Source organism: Leptidea sinapis, chromosome 19, assembly GCF_905404315.1.
Source record: "Leptidea sinapis chromosome 19, ilLepSina1.1, whole genome shotgun sequence".
In the NCBI taxonomy this organism is placed as follows: domain Eukaryota; kingdom Metazoa; phylum Arthropoda; class Insecta; order Lepidoptera; family Pieridae; genus Leptidea; species Leptidea sinapis.
In genome coordinates this window covers 6,203,328-6,219,195 of record NC_066283.1, presented here as the reverse complement: position 1 = coordinate 6,219,195, position 15,868 = coordinate 6,203,328, and the positions used below count along the sequence as shown (strand labels likewise).

The following is a 15,868-nucleotide window of genomic DNA, read 5'->3' as shown; positions in this document are numbered from 1 at the left end:
CTGGCTGCTAGAAACTATAATTTCACACAATCATAATTGTCTGCATGGGCTAGGAACCTGTAGGTGTCCTGCAATTGATATAGTGGGTACACATAAATACCTTGGCCTAATAATTGATTCAAAATTCAACTGGAGCTACCACATCGAACACATTAGCAATAAGTTACGCCAGTTCCTAGGAAATATAAAAATATTAAAAAGTAGAATTCCCTTTAAAGTAAAAATTATGCTTTATAATTCATTAGCGGAATCCTATATTCAATATGGCCTAACAAGCTATGGCCGTACATATTTCTCATATCTGAAGCAAATATACAATCTTCAATTAAAAATTTTAAAAAATACATTATCTGCAAATATGTTTCGAAAATTAAAAGAAAACGAAAATGAAATATTTAAACATTGCAATATCTTGCCCATTTATCATAAAGTGAAGCAAATGCTATTGAGCCAATACTTTTTTAATGAAAAAATAAGATTGCAAAAGATAGAACATCCTATACAAACAAGAGCCATAACTCAGAACCGGTTGTCGATTCTCCGGGCGAGAACCGATGATGAACGAACTACCGATTACCTAATACCTCCCTTGCTAAATGAGCTGCCCTTCATTGAGCGGCAAAATTTAAATACTAAAAACATTAATTATAGAATAAAGGATTACCTATTATATAAATTATAGCAGCTAAGAGAATTTTGAACCTGCTAAGTCATATTTATAAGTTATATTTATTCGTTTTTATGTCTTTTAAAATATTTTCACTGTGTTCATCTAATTTATAGTATAAGTTGTGAGTTGTGACGTATTATTAAGTGTTATTACCATTAGTTGTTAACCTTTGTGATTTTTTTAGATGCAATCAAGTTTTTTGTATTTATTTCTGTCATCAGGTGTATAAAAACAAGGTAATTTCTTTATTCCATTCAATCACAAACAAACCAAATCGAATTATCGCTAGCTACGAATGATAGATACGTCTTCATTCAGTGATCGCTTACGTTAATTTCCTTCCCCGCAAGTGAACGCGGGTGATGTTATCCATTTCTCGCGGTAAACATGTTAAGATGTTTTTTTATTAAGGCCGGAACGCATTACAGCGGTGCTGCGCTGTGCGTCGCTTCACATCGCTTGACGGTACCTATCGCACTACAACTGCAGTAAGCGGCAGCTCTTAGCTCACGTCATTTCTATAGCAGTTTGCGTGCGAGCAACATTACAAGATGAGCGATAGTGACGAGGCTTAGGTCAATGTTTCTTTATTGTGTGATGAAAGAAGAACATATTAACGGATGAGAAAAAAAAATAAGATTTCAAGCGCTTTTGAATGGTCACTATAAATATTTATTTTAAATTACTGAATCTACCATAATGTTTCGGAAAAAGTAGAGCTCTTGAAAAGAACATACAAGAAACACAACGACCACTCTTTTTAATCAATAGCGTATTTTACAATGGCTGAAATATACAAAATAAATTAGTTTGTAAGGGTATGCATCCAAAATAAATGAATGTAATAAAATTATTAATTTATTAAGTTAAACTAATAAAATTAATAATTAAATTGTTTTTATTTAGTTATTAAAATTAATTAAATTATAAGACAAAATTCTATAAATTTAACAATTAACAGTATGCATACTGAAGCGACGCACCGCTTGCTGTGTCGCACTGAGCGTCGCTGCACTGCGCGGCGCGGCGCTGCGCATCAAAATATTCTCTCGGAGGGCTCATCCGAAAAAAAAAAATCTATTTTTGAATTTTCAATATCGCATATCGTTAGTTCGTAGTTTGTTCTTAATTGTTCGCTATAAATAATTGTTTGTTCTTTTGTTGTTTATTTAAAAACAATTAATTAAAAATGGGGGAAACGCCTACTATTTGGTTCTGGCGCTCGCCGGCCGCTGCCGTGGCACGCTACGCTCGGCTCATGCGTTGTTTTAAGTGTTCTAACATGACCTAACCTAACCAATTTTAATGAATTGCAAATTTAAATAAAAAATCGAGAACAAACAAATGTTTATAGAGAACAATCAAGAACAAATGGCGAACTAACGATGTAATAAAAAAAAATAAAAAAAAAATCTCGGGGCTAACTTTCTCGAGCTCTCTCGGATGCAACTATGACGCGACGCGCAGTGCAGCGCCACTCTGGTGCGACACGTTCCATACAAAATGGTTGAAATAATATTATGACGCTTAGTGCCGCGCAGTGCAGCGGTGCGCCGCGCTAATGCGTTCCGGCCTTTAACAAAACTGTTATGCCACGCCCCTTATCTGTTTAAACATGTTTTTGTGTTAAATAACACAAAAACACGGCGCAGCTAACACGGCTTTATATTGACTTATTCACTAAAGCTTTGAATACATGATCGGATTTAGTACGGCCGCGCCATCGGACGGTCCGATGGTTCGCTCGTCTCGTATGGCTAAAGAAAGCTGAACCTAGCAAAAGGCGGCAAATTAAAAAAAACTTCATTTTATGGTATTACCAACTAAAGTAGAAATAAATAATTTTGATACTTTTCCTATTTTTTTTGATAATTCCTTACCAGTTATTATTTAGGTAATGGTTTTGGTTTTTCATTTTTATTCAGTCATTTATTACATAATTCTTGTACACACATTATTGAGACAGCATTTGCAGTAAAATGTTTGACAACAATTGAAGTAACAACTTCAACGGACGAAGGAATCATATTATAAGAACCTAGAGTATTGAAGGGGTATTAAATACCTACAGTGCGAGTACAATATTTAATGAAAACCAAAACAAAACTGGTTCTAAACTTCAGCATGAAGAATATGCTTTGTCATTATCTTTTACATTTACATTTGAGCTGCTGAAATGTATGTTTCGTCTAGGTATATTATTTGTTTTCTTAATCGCAACTGCCGTCAAAATTACCTGAAATACAATATAATATTCAATACTTTCTAGTGAGCTAAACTAATTATCGCAAAAATATATTAAACTAACACTAAAAAATAACACTCACCGCATGCCACTTTTTAACGTTTCCATGATCGCTTAAAAATATTCAAGAAACTAATTGTAAGCAAACTCCGTTGTGACATTTAGGGTATGTTCCGATATGCACTGCGACCACTGTACAGTGTGACGTCAATTTAGTATACTGTGAAGCCGTTTCTTTATAGTTAGTTATACTGGTTACTATTTAAAACGGAACGCAATCACGTATACTGTCAGCCGCATTTTTTTGACACAACAAATAAATGAGTGTATAAAAGTTTTCAAGTTCATTAAGTTAACTAATAAGGTTAATTTTTGCAATTCTTCCATTTATTTATTTATTAATCCAAACTAATTATAGAACTTTATTACTTTGGGGTTAAACTGTAGATATTGTTTATAAAACGTTACGCACTCGAGTGGTTTTGACTGATCACGTGATCAAAGTACTGCGAGTACCTTACCTCGAAAACGCCAGTGCTCACAGTAGAATATGGCGACGATTAATGACGTCATGTATTTCCGGTACTGCGGCAGTATACTGATTACTGGCTCTTGGCAGTCCATAAGGGAACGAATTTTTCTACATTGATAGCACTGTGCAGTGCTCGCAGACCGCAGTGCATATCGGAAGTCGGAACATATCTACCCCAAGACACATCAGATTGATTGTCATTGTCTCAAATGATATTTTATTTATTAATTCCATTCCTATAAATGGCTGGGTTCAGCTTACATAAGCCAGACTCTTAGATTATGTTATATAATTAAAAATTAACGAGTATTGACTTTTGACTACACGTCACATACTGTGAAAACCAAAGAGAATTTAAATTTTAATCACTATTTCTGTGAAAACAGCTGATCACACTCTGTTTAGTGTTTATTGTTTACACTTTTGAGTTAATTAATATAAAGTTACGGACTCGTCCGTGTATAAAGTTTATTTAGTGATTAATGAACCAAGTTTTAACAATACTTCTTTAATGCAATTAAACATGTTTTGAGACATAACTCTGTTGGAGCGCGATTATTTATCGCACTGTCTGTGAGTTTTGAAGTTGTAAGAGGTTATGAAATATGAAGTTCAATCATGGAAAGTAATGAAATCACGGATAAATCACTAAAATCATTCACTGCTCCGCTTTTTGTAAGTACCTATCTACTCGAGGCTCTCAAAATTTACTTCGATTTTTTACACTTTAGGTACCTATTGTATTTTTCGGCTATTTAATTTCTTACTGTAGATGCAGAGAGAAAGAATTATGTTTCTTTAATAATTTTGAATCCATTGGCATGAATTGGAGGGTGGGAAGGGGTCCACTTTACCCTCTCCAGCTTGAGGAAACTTACTTTCAGATTTAGATTTATTTTATATCATAACCTCAAAATGTGTTAAAATTAATGAATAACATTTAAATGACAGTACACAATTTCATTAGTTTTTTAAATTAATTCAGTATATTACTTTGAGTCTTATCTAGGTTCTGTTATCTGAAACATTACTGTTAATACTGGTTGTTACCCGGACTACGGCCCAGCTCATATGTATTTCTATTCTAACTTAACCTAACCTACCTTTAGTTTCTGGAATAGGATTTGGTTTCCAGATTAGTTTTAGCTTGGTATTATTATTATCTATGAAGAGAATCATAAACTACTTAGAATAAATCTATCAAAATTTGTTATGTTTATTTTTCATGTGTTGAAACCAAATAATATTTTTAAGAAAAAAAAACAAGATGAAGAAACTCAATGGAGACTAATTACCAATAGTTACCTGAGCGGGAGGGCTTTCCAGTTTGTACTTTGAAATAACTGATGATTTTATGTGTCAACCATAAACAGACACATCATAACTATAACATAAAAAACAATTTGGCTTTACTAGGGGACGCTCGACTACGGATGCAGGTGTTGAACTCATCAGAAATATTTTTGAGGCCTGGGAGGAATCACAGAATGCACTTGGTATCTTCTGTGATTTATCTACGGCTTTTGATTGTGTTCAACATTCAACGCTGGTCAGGAAGCTATGTCACTATGGTATAAGAGGATCTGCACTCGATCTTCTTATCTCATATTTAAATAATAGGATTCAGAGGGTCGAGGTGAATGGCAGGAGATCTCCTGGGACTCCTCTCAATATGGGGGTACCACAAGGGTCTATTCTTGGACCCTTCCTCTTCCTAATTTATATAAATGATCTGCCAAACCTTGTAGAAAAAAACACAAAGTGGTTTTGTTTGCGGATGACACTTCACTTATATTCAAAGTGAAATGAAGCCAAGTTTTATATGACGAAGTAAACAATGCTCTATCTGACATTGTGTACTGGTTTAGCGCCAATAACTTATTGTTAAATAGTCATAAAACCAAATGTATTAAATTCACTGTGCCAAATGTTAAAAATATAGATACAAATATTTTATTGAATGGAGAGGTGGTAAAATCAGTGGAATATGCTGTATTTCTTGGCATTACTCTTGATTCCAAATTGCAGTGCGGCCCCCATATTGAAGGATTGGCGAATAGGCTTAGTTCTGCAGCATATGCGGTTAAGAAAATTAGACGGTTAACTGACATAGATACAGCGAGATTAGTATACTTTAGTTATTTTCATAGTATTATGTCCTATGGTATTTTGTTATGGGGCAGTGCGGCCGATATTAATACCATTTTTGTGCTGCAGAAGAGGGTTATTCGCGCGATTTATGACCTAGGTCCTAGAGAATCATTAAGAGAAAAATTTTAAGCAATAAACATTTTGACTGTTGCTTCTCAATATATTTTTGATAATGTTCTGTATGTTCATAAGCACATTGAGGAATTCTCTAGAAACTGTGACATTCATAATGTTAACACGAGGAACAAACAGAAACTTGTTATGCCTACTACTCGGTTGGGTCGAGTTAGTAAGTCTTTTGTTGTGTGATGTATATGCTTCTACAATATGATCCCAGAAAATGTACAAAACAAATGTGTTACGAAATTTAAAAGAATTGTTAAAAAACGTTTGTGTGGGAAAGGTTATTATAGCATAAACGATTTTCTTAATGACACCATGGACTGGGAATAAAGCAAACACCCTCAGGCTCTTTAATTATAAATGTTTATTGTATGATATCACATTGTAATCCACATTTTATATAAAAAAAAAGCCCGCTGAGTTTCTTGCGCCCATTCTTCTCAGGTCTGAGGCAGTCTCTTTCGAATGGGTGGTAGTTTTTAACGTCCAATAAGTGATTTTAAATCCTATTTTGAATAAAAATATTTGAATTTGAATTTATGGAAAGTTTAACATTCGGCACCACATTGGATATGGCTGACTTTAATGAGAAGAAGAAGCAAGAAACTCATTGCCACTCTTTTAAATCAATATTTATAGCTTCATAGCTTTACAACCTGTTGACTTTACTTAGCCTAGAAGTAGGCATAAACAGTTTGTTTTTGTTACTGGTAGTAAATGGCCTTTATTTTCTCAAAATTGATTCCTCTAGAATTCTTTTTAATGTCATTTCTAAGATACTAGATATTACTACCGCTTCGGAAACAAATGACGCTCTGAGAGAGAAGAAGCGGCGCAAGAAACTCTCCCAGCCTTCTTTTTTTGCACTCTTTTTAATATAAATATACAATAATGTACTGTCATTGCTATTGCTATAAAATAATCATAATCTACTCCCAAGCTGTTTGATCACTTAGATATTCGGCTGTGGAGTAATAGGGTTTAAGACAGAGCCATCTTTTAATAAAACATTTAAATTTATTTATAGATAATACATGAACAGTGACTGGGACTTTATTATAAAAGTGTATACATTTACCCTTTAAGCTATTATGTATCTTATGAACCTACTAGAATTAGTTACAAGCAATCCCCTATTTCTAGTGTTATAATAATGAAAATCACTATTAAGAGCAAAAAGGTGACAATTTTTGTGAACATATTTTAAGGTTTCATAAATGTACGTACAATGAACAGTCATAATATTTATTTCTTTAAATTTTTCTTTGAGAGACTGTCTCTAACTAAGCTGATATATAGCACGAACAGCTCTCCTTTACAGAGCAAATACTATTTCAATGTCAGCGGCATGACCCCACAGTAAAATACCGTACGTCATGATGCTGTGAAAATAACTGAGTACACTAATCTAGCGGCGCAACATTCGTGTACTCTCTAATCTTTCTAACGGCATATGCCGCAGAGCTGAGTCTATGTGCTAGTTGGGCGATATGTGGACCCCACTGAAGCTTTTTATCTAACGTGATACCCAAGAAGACCGTCATGTCTACAAGTTCCAATCTCTGGTCATTTACGATGTACCAAAAAATTTATGAACAACAAAAACATCCTTCCTTGTTCATAAAAATTTGTTTTCAAATTTTATATCTGTAATTTATCCCAGAAGTGAGGGTTACCATTTTAAAACATAACAAATTGTTTAAGCTAGAAAGATGTTTGTGAAATGAAGTAATCCTTTCAAAACTAATATTGTATATAGGCTGGTGCTACAGCAGGAGTTACAGTCTCTGCAGCTCTGTATCCATTGGACACATTGAAAACGAGATTACAGAGTCCACAGGGATTTTACAAGGCTGGCGGCTTTAATGGTGTATATAGAGGTAAGATTGGTAACTAATATATCTATTATAATCTAAACTAACATTAAAATCTGAATAGCTCAAGCTTTTGACCTTCAGCTCAAGACATTTGTCGACCAAATTGGTAACAGTTTGAAATAAGAAACGGTCCCAACCACCAGGAACCGGTGAGCATGTATGAAAAGAGTAATTAATGTAGAGGAAGTGTGTGAGGTTTGTAAGGACTACGAATAGAAGCAAGTGGTGTTCTGTTTTCTCTGCCTATCCAGACGGGAAAAAGCGCGAGTGTGTGTGTAAATCGGCCTCCAAGGCCTAGCTTCGTTGTAATAAACTTTAGGGTTATCAGCACAGAGGAGGTTTTTAGTTGGTAGGGGGTGTTTGCATCTGAGACCGACACATAGCCCCGTTTCGGGGTCTTTTATACGTTAAAAAAAAAAGTGTATGTACTCAAGATGTCCACATCAATAAACTACAGTTACATCATCATCACCAGCTGGAACCGTCAACTTATGGACAAAGGCCTCCCCCAAAGATCTCCACGACAATCAGTCCTGCGCTGCCCTCATCCAACGTATTCCGGCGATCGTGACCAGATCGTCGGTCCATCTTGAGGGGGGCCTACCAAGACTGCGTCATCCGGTACGTGGTCGCCATTCGAGGACTTTACTGCCCCAACGTCCATCTGTCCATCGAACTATGTGCCCTGCCCACTGCCACTTCAGTTTCGCAATCATTTGGTTCTCCTCCTTTTTCTCTCATTTCTGATTCGATCTCGATTATAATAACATACTGCCTAATAATTGTACTTTACAATGAGGCTTAAATTATTTTAGGGTTGCTAACAGTGGTCGCAGGATCGATGCCCACAACAGCATTATTCTTTGCGACATACGAGGCGATAAAGAATGTGGCATCACCGATGATGGCACCACAATACTTGCCGTTGGTACACATGATGGCCGCAAGCGTTGGCGAAGTGGTAAGTCCGACACGTGCTTTTAACACATAGGTCAGATCTAATTCCTCCTCATCATTCTAATGCTTTGATCAAACTCCAAAATAAAACCGTTATATGCGATCTATCTAAACACTACGATCTGCTATTGTTTTATTTAAAAAGCCCTTTCGTATGCTTCATTGCTTGCGACGGTGGCGTCGTGTGTCGGCTCGTCTCCTTCCCTCAAAAATGTGCGAAGGGAACAATTGCTGATTCATGGACCTGATTCATTGACCCTGCTCGTGGTGCCAGGTCGACCTGTTATAGTTAATAAATCATTGTATTTGTTGGACCATCATTTACACGAAGCATCCTTACACAAATAATAAATTCAAGCTCTAAAGGTTGATGCATTTTCTTTTTTTAACTTACATATTAAAGATTTTAAGAATTATTACTAGTATTGACGAAAAAAATTATAATAAAATTATTTTACGTTTTAACAGTTGACCTGTTTGATCCGAGTGCCGATAGAGATCGCAAAGCAGCGGAAACAGACGTACGTGGGGAATCAGGCGAAGAGCAGCATTGGTATTCTAGTACATGTTAGTCTAGATATAATAAAACACGCGTTTGTTTATGCTTATCTCCGAGATATCTCTCATTCTTGTCATCACAAAGCAAATAGAAATAAAAGGCGGGAAAACTTTGTCGCCAGTGTATTTTTAAGTGTCCCGTAAATTCTAGGCAAAGACAATATACCATTCAGGCAAGCCTTTATGTAGAGTTATGCAATTAAAACAGTTAAAAATAGGCGGGTATTTTTTTAATTTTTAGAACATACAAGCAGAACTTACAAGTGCTAAATTTTACAAACCCTGTGGATTTTTTTTTGTTAAACGTAATTTACACAAACTTAAAAACTTCCTTGTATAATCTAACTTGTAAATGTGTAGAATAGTTTATGGGTAACCACAACGGTGCATATTTCTGCCGTAAAGCAGTGTAAACATTACCGTGTTTCGGTGTGAAGGACGCCGTAATTAGTGAAATTACTGGGCAAATGAGACGTATCATCTTATGTATCAAGGTGACGAGCGCAATTGTAATACCGCTCTGAATTTGTGGATTTTTCAAGAATCCTGGGCGGCACTGTATTGTAATGGACAGGGCGTATCAATTACCATCAACTGAACGTCCAACTCGTCTCGTCTCTTATTTCATTTCATAAAAAAAAGACTTGTGTGTTTTAATGAACAGGGCATAGATCACCTGAATGTAAGTCATAACCATCACCGTTATTCTCTTGCAACAACAGAGGTATTAGACGAGTGTTGCCAGCCTTTCAAGTGTGTGACGTGCTTTCTTTGAAAGTATTCAGCGCCGAGTGACGGAGCCGGCAAATAGTTCGAACTTATATACCAGACCAGAGAGAACCTATTATATGGGCCGGATAGAAAAATATTCTCGCTGTTGATGTCCCCGAGTATCTTCTCAGCGACTTTGGGATTCCCTTCTAGATATCAGCAGAATTGGAAATCGCTCATTATTTCTAAGATTGGGATACTACGCGAGGTAATAATAAGGAGGAATTTTGTCGATTAGTGGATGTTCGAAAATTATTTTTTTGTGCTTAACTTTTAAAACACACGTCCGGTTTGACGAGATCGCATCATGCAGATTTCTATACATAATTCTTTTATTTATATGTAAATGAAATAAATAAATATATTTAGGCGTTCCGCACGGGGGGACTCCGTAACGGCGTGTACCGAGGTTTCTTGCCCACATTGATGAGAGACCTGCCCATAGGTTTCATCGAGATGCCACTGTGGGAACTCTTCAAGAAGATAGTCAAAGAGCGCAACGACGGCAATATCAGTAGCGTTGAGGTATGTAATAGATTTAGTTGCCATGCAAAGGTTTTCCTTATGATCTTTTTATCTATAATAATATTACAGTTTCAGATAAGCTACCTAACCTAATTATGTTATTTTTTGTTAGTTAAAATTTACCTACGCATTAGAATAATAGATGTTGTTATAAGGTAGTTCGGAGACCAATCAATAATCTGAGCTTTTTAGGATCTTCAGAGCGCGTGTCGATAGCTAGCGGCGCACATTTTCTGCCGTGAAGCAGTAATGTGTAAACATTATTGTGTTTCGGTCAGAAGGGCGCCGTAGCTAGTGAAATTACTGGGCAAATGAGACTTAACATCTTATGTCTCATCGTGACATCTTTTGGGTTTTTCTAGAATCCTGAGCGGTACTGCATTGTAATGGGCAGGGCGTATCAATTACTCCTAATTCGTCCTGCTCGTCTCGCCCCTTATTATCATAAAAAAATGGTGATAACTTGGCTAACTCAACCTAACCTAAGTTTAATTGTCAAACGTGTATTGCGACTAGATAATGGACGGTGTGACTGCTGCCTTATCTGGCATAACTTATCTACACTCCTCGCGCGAGTTGAATGCAGCCTGGGTCCCCAGACCAAAGAACGGGAGAATCCCCGCTGTCCGCACGTCTCGCCTCGCGCGCCTACAGTGTAGTGCTGTGACGTAGTCGTCGCTTACTATGTTAACACTAAAGTTGAGATCCCGTGTTATTTTTTTATTATTTTAATAACGACTGATCCATCGATTTTCGTTCCAAAACGAGTTTTTATTCATCGTTAAGCACGAGAAATGCTGAAAAATGTTTTAAACGTATGTCTCGAAGAATAATTAGGTTACATTGATGAAAAAAATTAATAAAATATTATTTTAATAAGTATTAAATGGTAAAGTAGAAGCATTCTTTAAATTTATCGACACACTCATGATTATGGTCATTAATTATAATTATGTCACAGCTAACGCATTCATGAACTCTGCATTCAACTTGTGCGTGATTTGTAAACTAACCTTACCCTAACCTATATACATGCCTACTTGCCCTGTACTTTCCCCGGGGCGTCAAAAGAATAAGGGAGTCCCAGGCCCATGGGTGTCGTAAGAGGTGACTTAGGGCTTTTTAGAAGTGGGAGAGTCACGCTGCCGTCTTTTGACGTCAGCACAATCGGGCCAGACTCGCCCGGGCTAATTACCACACTCGCACAGAATACCGGCGTGAAGTAGCGGCCTAGTGCCGCTATGTTTCGCATAGGTATGTGTCGAGGAACGGAGGTCATTCCCTCCCCCCCCACCCGAATATGACAGCGGAACTGAAAGAGATTTGTTTACCCCAGGAGGGTACCGGCTTTACCAGAGTCGGAGAATCCCTCGGGCTGCCCGTCGTATACTGGGGAGGGCACAGAACCGCGCCTAACCGAAGACGAACGAGGCAGTAACACCACGGCACCCCGCTCCGCGCTCAACGTGGACTTCCACGTGTCCACCACCACCTTAAGACGGCGCAGCCGGCCTTGTGTTTCCTTACGGAGATGCAGAAATCTCGACCTAGCGATACGTCATATTTAACGGACCCCGGGTACAAAATTGAGCACAATTTTTTGCCTCATGCCGGGGTATATGTGTACGTTAGGTAGGATATCTGCTGTCGCCGTCTCGGCAATTTTGAGGGTACCTGTCCACTCTCTGGCTCCGCGTAGATGTAGAGGACCGTGTCCGCATCTATGCGTGTGTCGTCTACAGGTCCCATAGTGGTAACGCAGAAACCGATCATCTCATGGGCTGCGTTCAAGCGGCAATTGACGACATACTTGCACGGAGCCCCTCCGCTGAAATCGTAGTCTTGGGTGATTTCAACGGGCACAATGCCGAATGGCTTGGATCACGTACCACAGACTACGCGGGGCGATCTGTGCATCATTTTGCATTGGCGTATGGTCTGTCCCAATTGGTTGAGTCGCCAACGCGGCTCCCGGATGTGGATAGCCACATGCCGTCCTTATTGGATCTTCTGCTGACTACACATCCCGATGGTTACCAGGTCTTTGTCGACGCCCCTCTCGGAACGTCCGACCATTGCCTGGTCAGGAGTGTAGTGCCTATCCGACGCCAACAAGTCAGCAGATTGGGATAGGATGCGTTCCTTTTTTGCATCCTACTCTTGGGGCAGGGCTTGTTTCCCTTGAGATCCTAATGCCTGCGCCGTTGCAGTAGCCGATGTGATACTACAGGGCATGGATATTTTTATACCAAGCTCTGTAGTACCGATCGGTGGCAGATCACAGCCCTGGTTCGATGCGTCAGTTAAAGCAGCATCTGACTGCAAAAAACAGGCGTATCGAACTTGGGTTGCGGCGCTGGGCACAAAGGATCCGAACTGCATAGTTCTTAAGAGGAAATACTACCGTGCCTCCAGATTTTTTAAGCGGCAAATCGCCCGTACAAAGTCATAACACGTCGTCAAAATCGGCGAGCAGCTTTCCAGTTACTCGACCGGAACTCGCAAGTTCTGGTCGTTGTCGAAAGCTGCTCTTGGTAATTTCAGCCAACCGTCCATGCCGCCGTTGCACACGAGGACACCCTGACCCATACGGCAAAAGAGAAAGCCGATCTCTTGTGCGCTCTTTTCGCCTCCAACTCGACTCTTGACGACAACGGAAAAACACCGCCAACCATCCCGCGGTGTCAGAGCTCTATGCCTGAAGTACAGTTCTTACAGAAAACTGTTAAGCGAGCTCTGTTTTCGTTGGACGTCAGGAAGTTGAGCGGGCCGGATGGCATTTCTCCAATCGTGCTTAGAACGTGTGCCCCTGAGTTGACGCCGCTAACGCGTTTATTCCGGCATTATTATTCTAAAGGCGTAGTCTCTGACTCATGGAAGTCAGCCCTTGTTCATCCGATCCAAAAAAAAGGAGACAGTTCGGATCCAGCAAACTACAGGCCTATTGCTATTACCTCCCTGCTCTCCAAAATCATGGAGAGCATAATTAGCCGTCAGCTCTTGGTATACCTAGAGGGTTACCAGTTGATCAACGACCGACAATACGGGTTTCGCCATGGTCGGTCGGCAGGTGATCTTCTGGTATACCTAACACATAGATGGGCTGCGGCTATTGAAAGCAAGGGGGAAGGCCTGGCAGTTAGCCTGGATATAGCGAAGGCCTTTGATCGTGTATGGCACAAGGCGCTCCTCTCAAAATTTCCATCATTTGGGCTTCCCGAGAGCTTGTGCAAGTGGACCTCCAGCTTCCTCACTGGGCGCAGCATACAGGTCGTTGTCGACGGATATTGCTCGAACCTGAAGCCCGTGAATGCTGGAGTGCACTAAGGCTGTGTGCTATCTCCCACGCTGTTTCTTCTGCATATCAATGATATGTTGGAAACCTCCAACATTCATTGCTATGCAGATGACAGCACTGGTGATGCCGTATACATGGGCCATGCAGGTCTCTCTCGGGAAATCGTCGACCAGTGCCGGGAGAAACTTGTGTCTTCTATCGAGTCCTCTCTTGAGAACGTCGCGGAATGGGGTAAATTGAACCTTGTCCAATTTAACCCCCAGAAGACTCAAGTTTGCGCGTTTACCACTAAAAAAACCCCATTTGTCGTATCACCGCTCTTCGACAACACTTCCCTTAAAGCCTCGCCTAGTATCGGAATACTGGGTCTCGAAATCTCGAGCGATTGCCAATTTCGTGGTCATCTGGAGGGCAAAGCCAAATTGGCTTCAAAGAAACTGGGCGTCATCAATAGAGCACGGCAATACTTCAAGCCGGCCCACATACTAGCGCTCTACAAAGCGCAGGTCCGGCCACACATGGAGTATTGCTGTCATCTCTGGTCTGGCGCACCCCAGTATCAGCTTGATCCATTTGGCCGCGTGCAACGTAGAGCAGCTCGAATTGTGGGGGACCCAGTGCTCTGTGAACGGCTGGATCACTTGGCGTTGCGTAGAGAAGTCGCTTCATTGTGTGTCTTCTACCGCATTTATCACGGGGAGTGTTCCGAAGAGCTGTTTAACCTGGTTCCTGCCGCCGAATTCCACCTTCGCACGACACGCCACAAGTTAGTATATCATCCTCACCATCTGGATGTGTGGCGGTCCTCCACAGTGCGGTTTTCAAGGAGCTTCCTTCCACGTACTACAAAGCTGTGGAATAAGCTTCCTTGTGCGGTGTTTCCGGGACGATACGACATGGATACCTTCAAAAAAAGCGCGTACACCTTCCTTAAAGGCCGGCAACGCTCTGTGATTACTCTAGTGTTGCAAGAGATTGTGGGCGGCGGTGATCACTTAACAACAGGTGACCCGAACGCTCGTTTGTCCTCCTATTCCATAAAAAAAAATACATGTGAAAGACAATTTCACTTGAATGTGTTAGAACAATTACAAATAATAAAACACAAAAATAACATGTTTACATTGTTGAATGAACAAACAAATTTGGTCCCTTTACCATTACTACGTATCTCTTCCGGCGGTAATACATCGCCGCAAAATAATAATAATAATATAATAATAATAAAATAAAACAGCCGACCAATCACAGGGCGTCCTTTCATGGGATGAGGGTATATAGGGGCGGTTTCCGGCTCATTTAATTCAGTCTCGTGCCGAATTTGGCGAGTCAACATACACGATGCTCCTCAGGATGCATCGTGTATAGGCGAAACATGTGTCGAATTGTTTAAAGACAAATATTAGCGGAATTAACACTAAAGAAAACTCAAAATTGGATATTATAACCTTTTTTAACATAACCTAATAATAATTGTCAGAGTGCATGTTGCGGGTCCATAGCGGGCTGCGTGGCGGCGGTGGCGACCACACCCCTTGACCTGGCCAAGACGCGCATCATGCTCGCTGACGACCATGCAGCGACCCGCAAGCTGCGCATCGCACCTGTGCTCACACACATTTTCGCAGAGTCCGGCTTCAGAGGACTCTTCGCTGGAGTAATACCAAGAATTTCACTATTCATGATTGGTGGATTTGCTTTCTTTGGTGCCTACGAAACATCGAAGGACATTTTCGAAAGATATTTCCATAGGTAGATAAATTAATGAAAATGAAATAAAGAATGGACGGAAGGCTTTTCTAAGCTTTATGTGACAAATTGTTGTGTTATTTAATGAGCTACCTCAAGAACTTGTATTATTAATATAATTAATATTATTAAAAATAATATATTTAAAATATATTTTTATGGGATCTCATGTATGGATTTAATCTAGAGTTATTTATAGCATCTAGAAACATAAGTAAATAAAGAAAGTTGTTATAACAAAAAATAGTTTTTTTTCTGTAATAGAAGTTAAATACAGTACAGGTGACATAAAGTTGGTATGTGGTATCCAGTTTGCTCACTAGTTTTTAATCTGTTCAAATTAAATTTTAAGTCACCACCACTCTTACGATTTTATTCCTGTTGAATGCTTAAAAGGGCAAGTCTAGGTCAA

The 15,868-nt window shown here is 39.3% G+C and overlaps 1 protein-coding gene across 1 annotated transcript; it reads left to right on the top strand.

The window, feature by feature from the left end:
• The first annotated feature begins 3,450 nt into the window (after positions 1–3,450).
• Positions 3,451–15,700, top strand: LOC126970018 (S-adenosylmethionine mitochondrial carrier protein-like). Its single transcript, XM_050815700.1, has 6 exons — positions 3,451–4,122; positions 7,481–7,601; positions 8,414–8,559; positions 9,024–9,122; positions 10,254–10,409; positions 15,188–15,700. Exons 1-6 carry the CDS (start codon positions 4,066–4,068, stop codon positions 15,461–15,463), a joined length of 855 nt encoding a protein of 284 aa, XP_050671657.1. The 5' UTR covers positions 3,451–4,065; the 3' UTR covers positions 15,464–15,700.
• Positions 15,701–15,868: the final 168 nt, after the last annotated feature.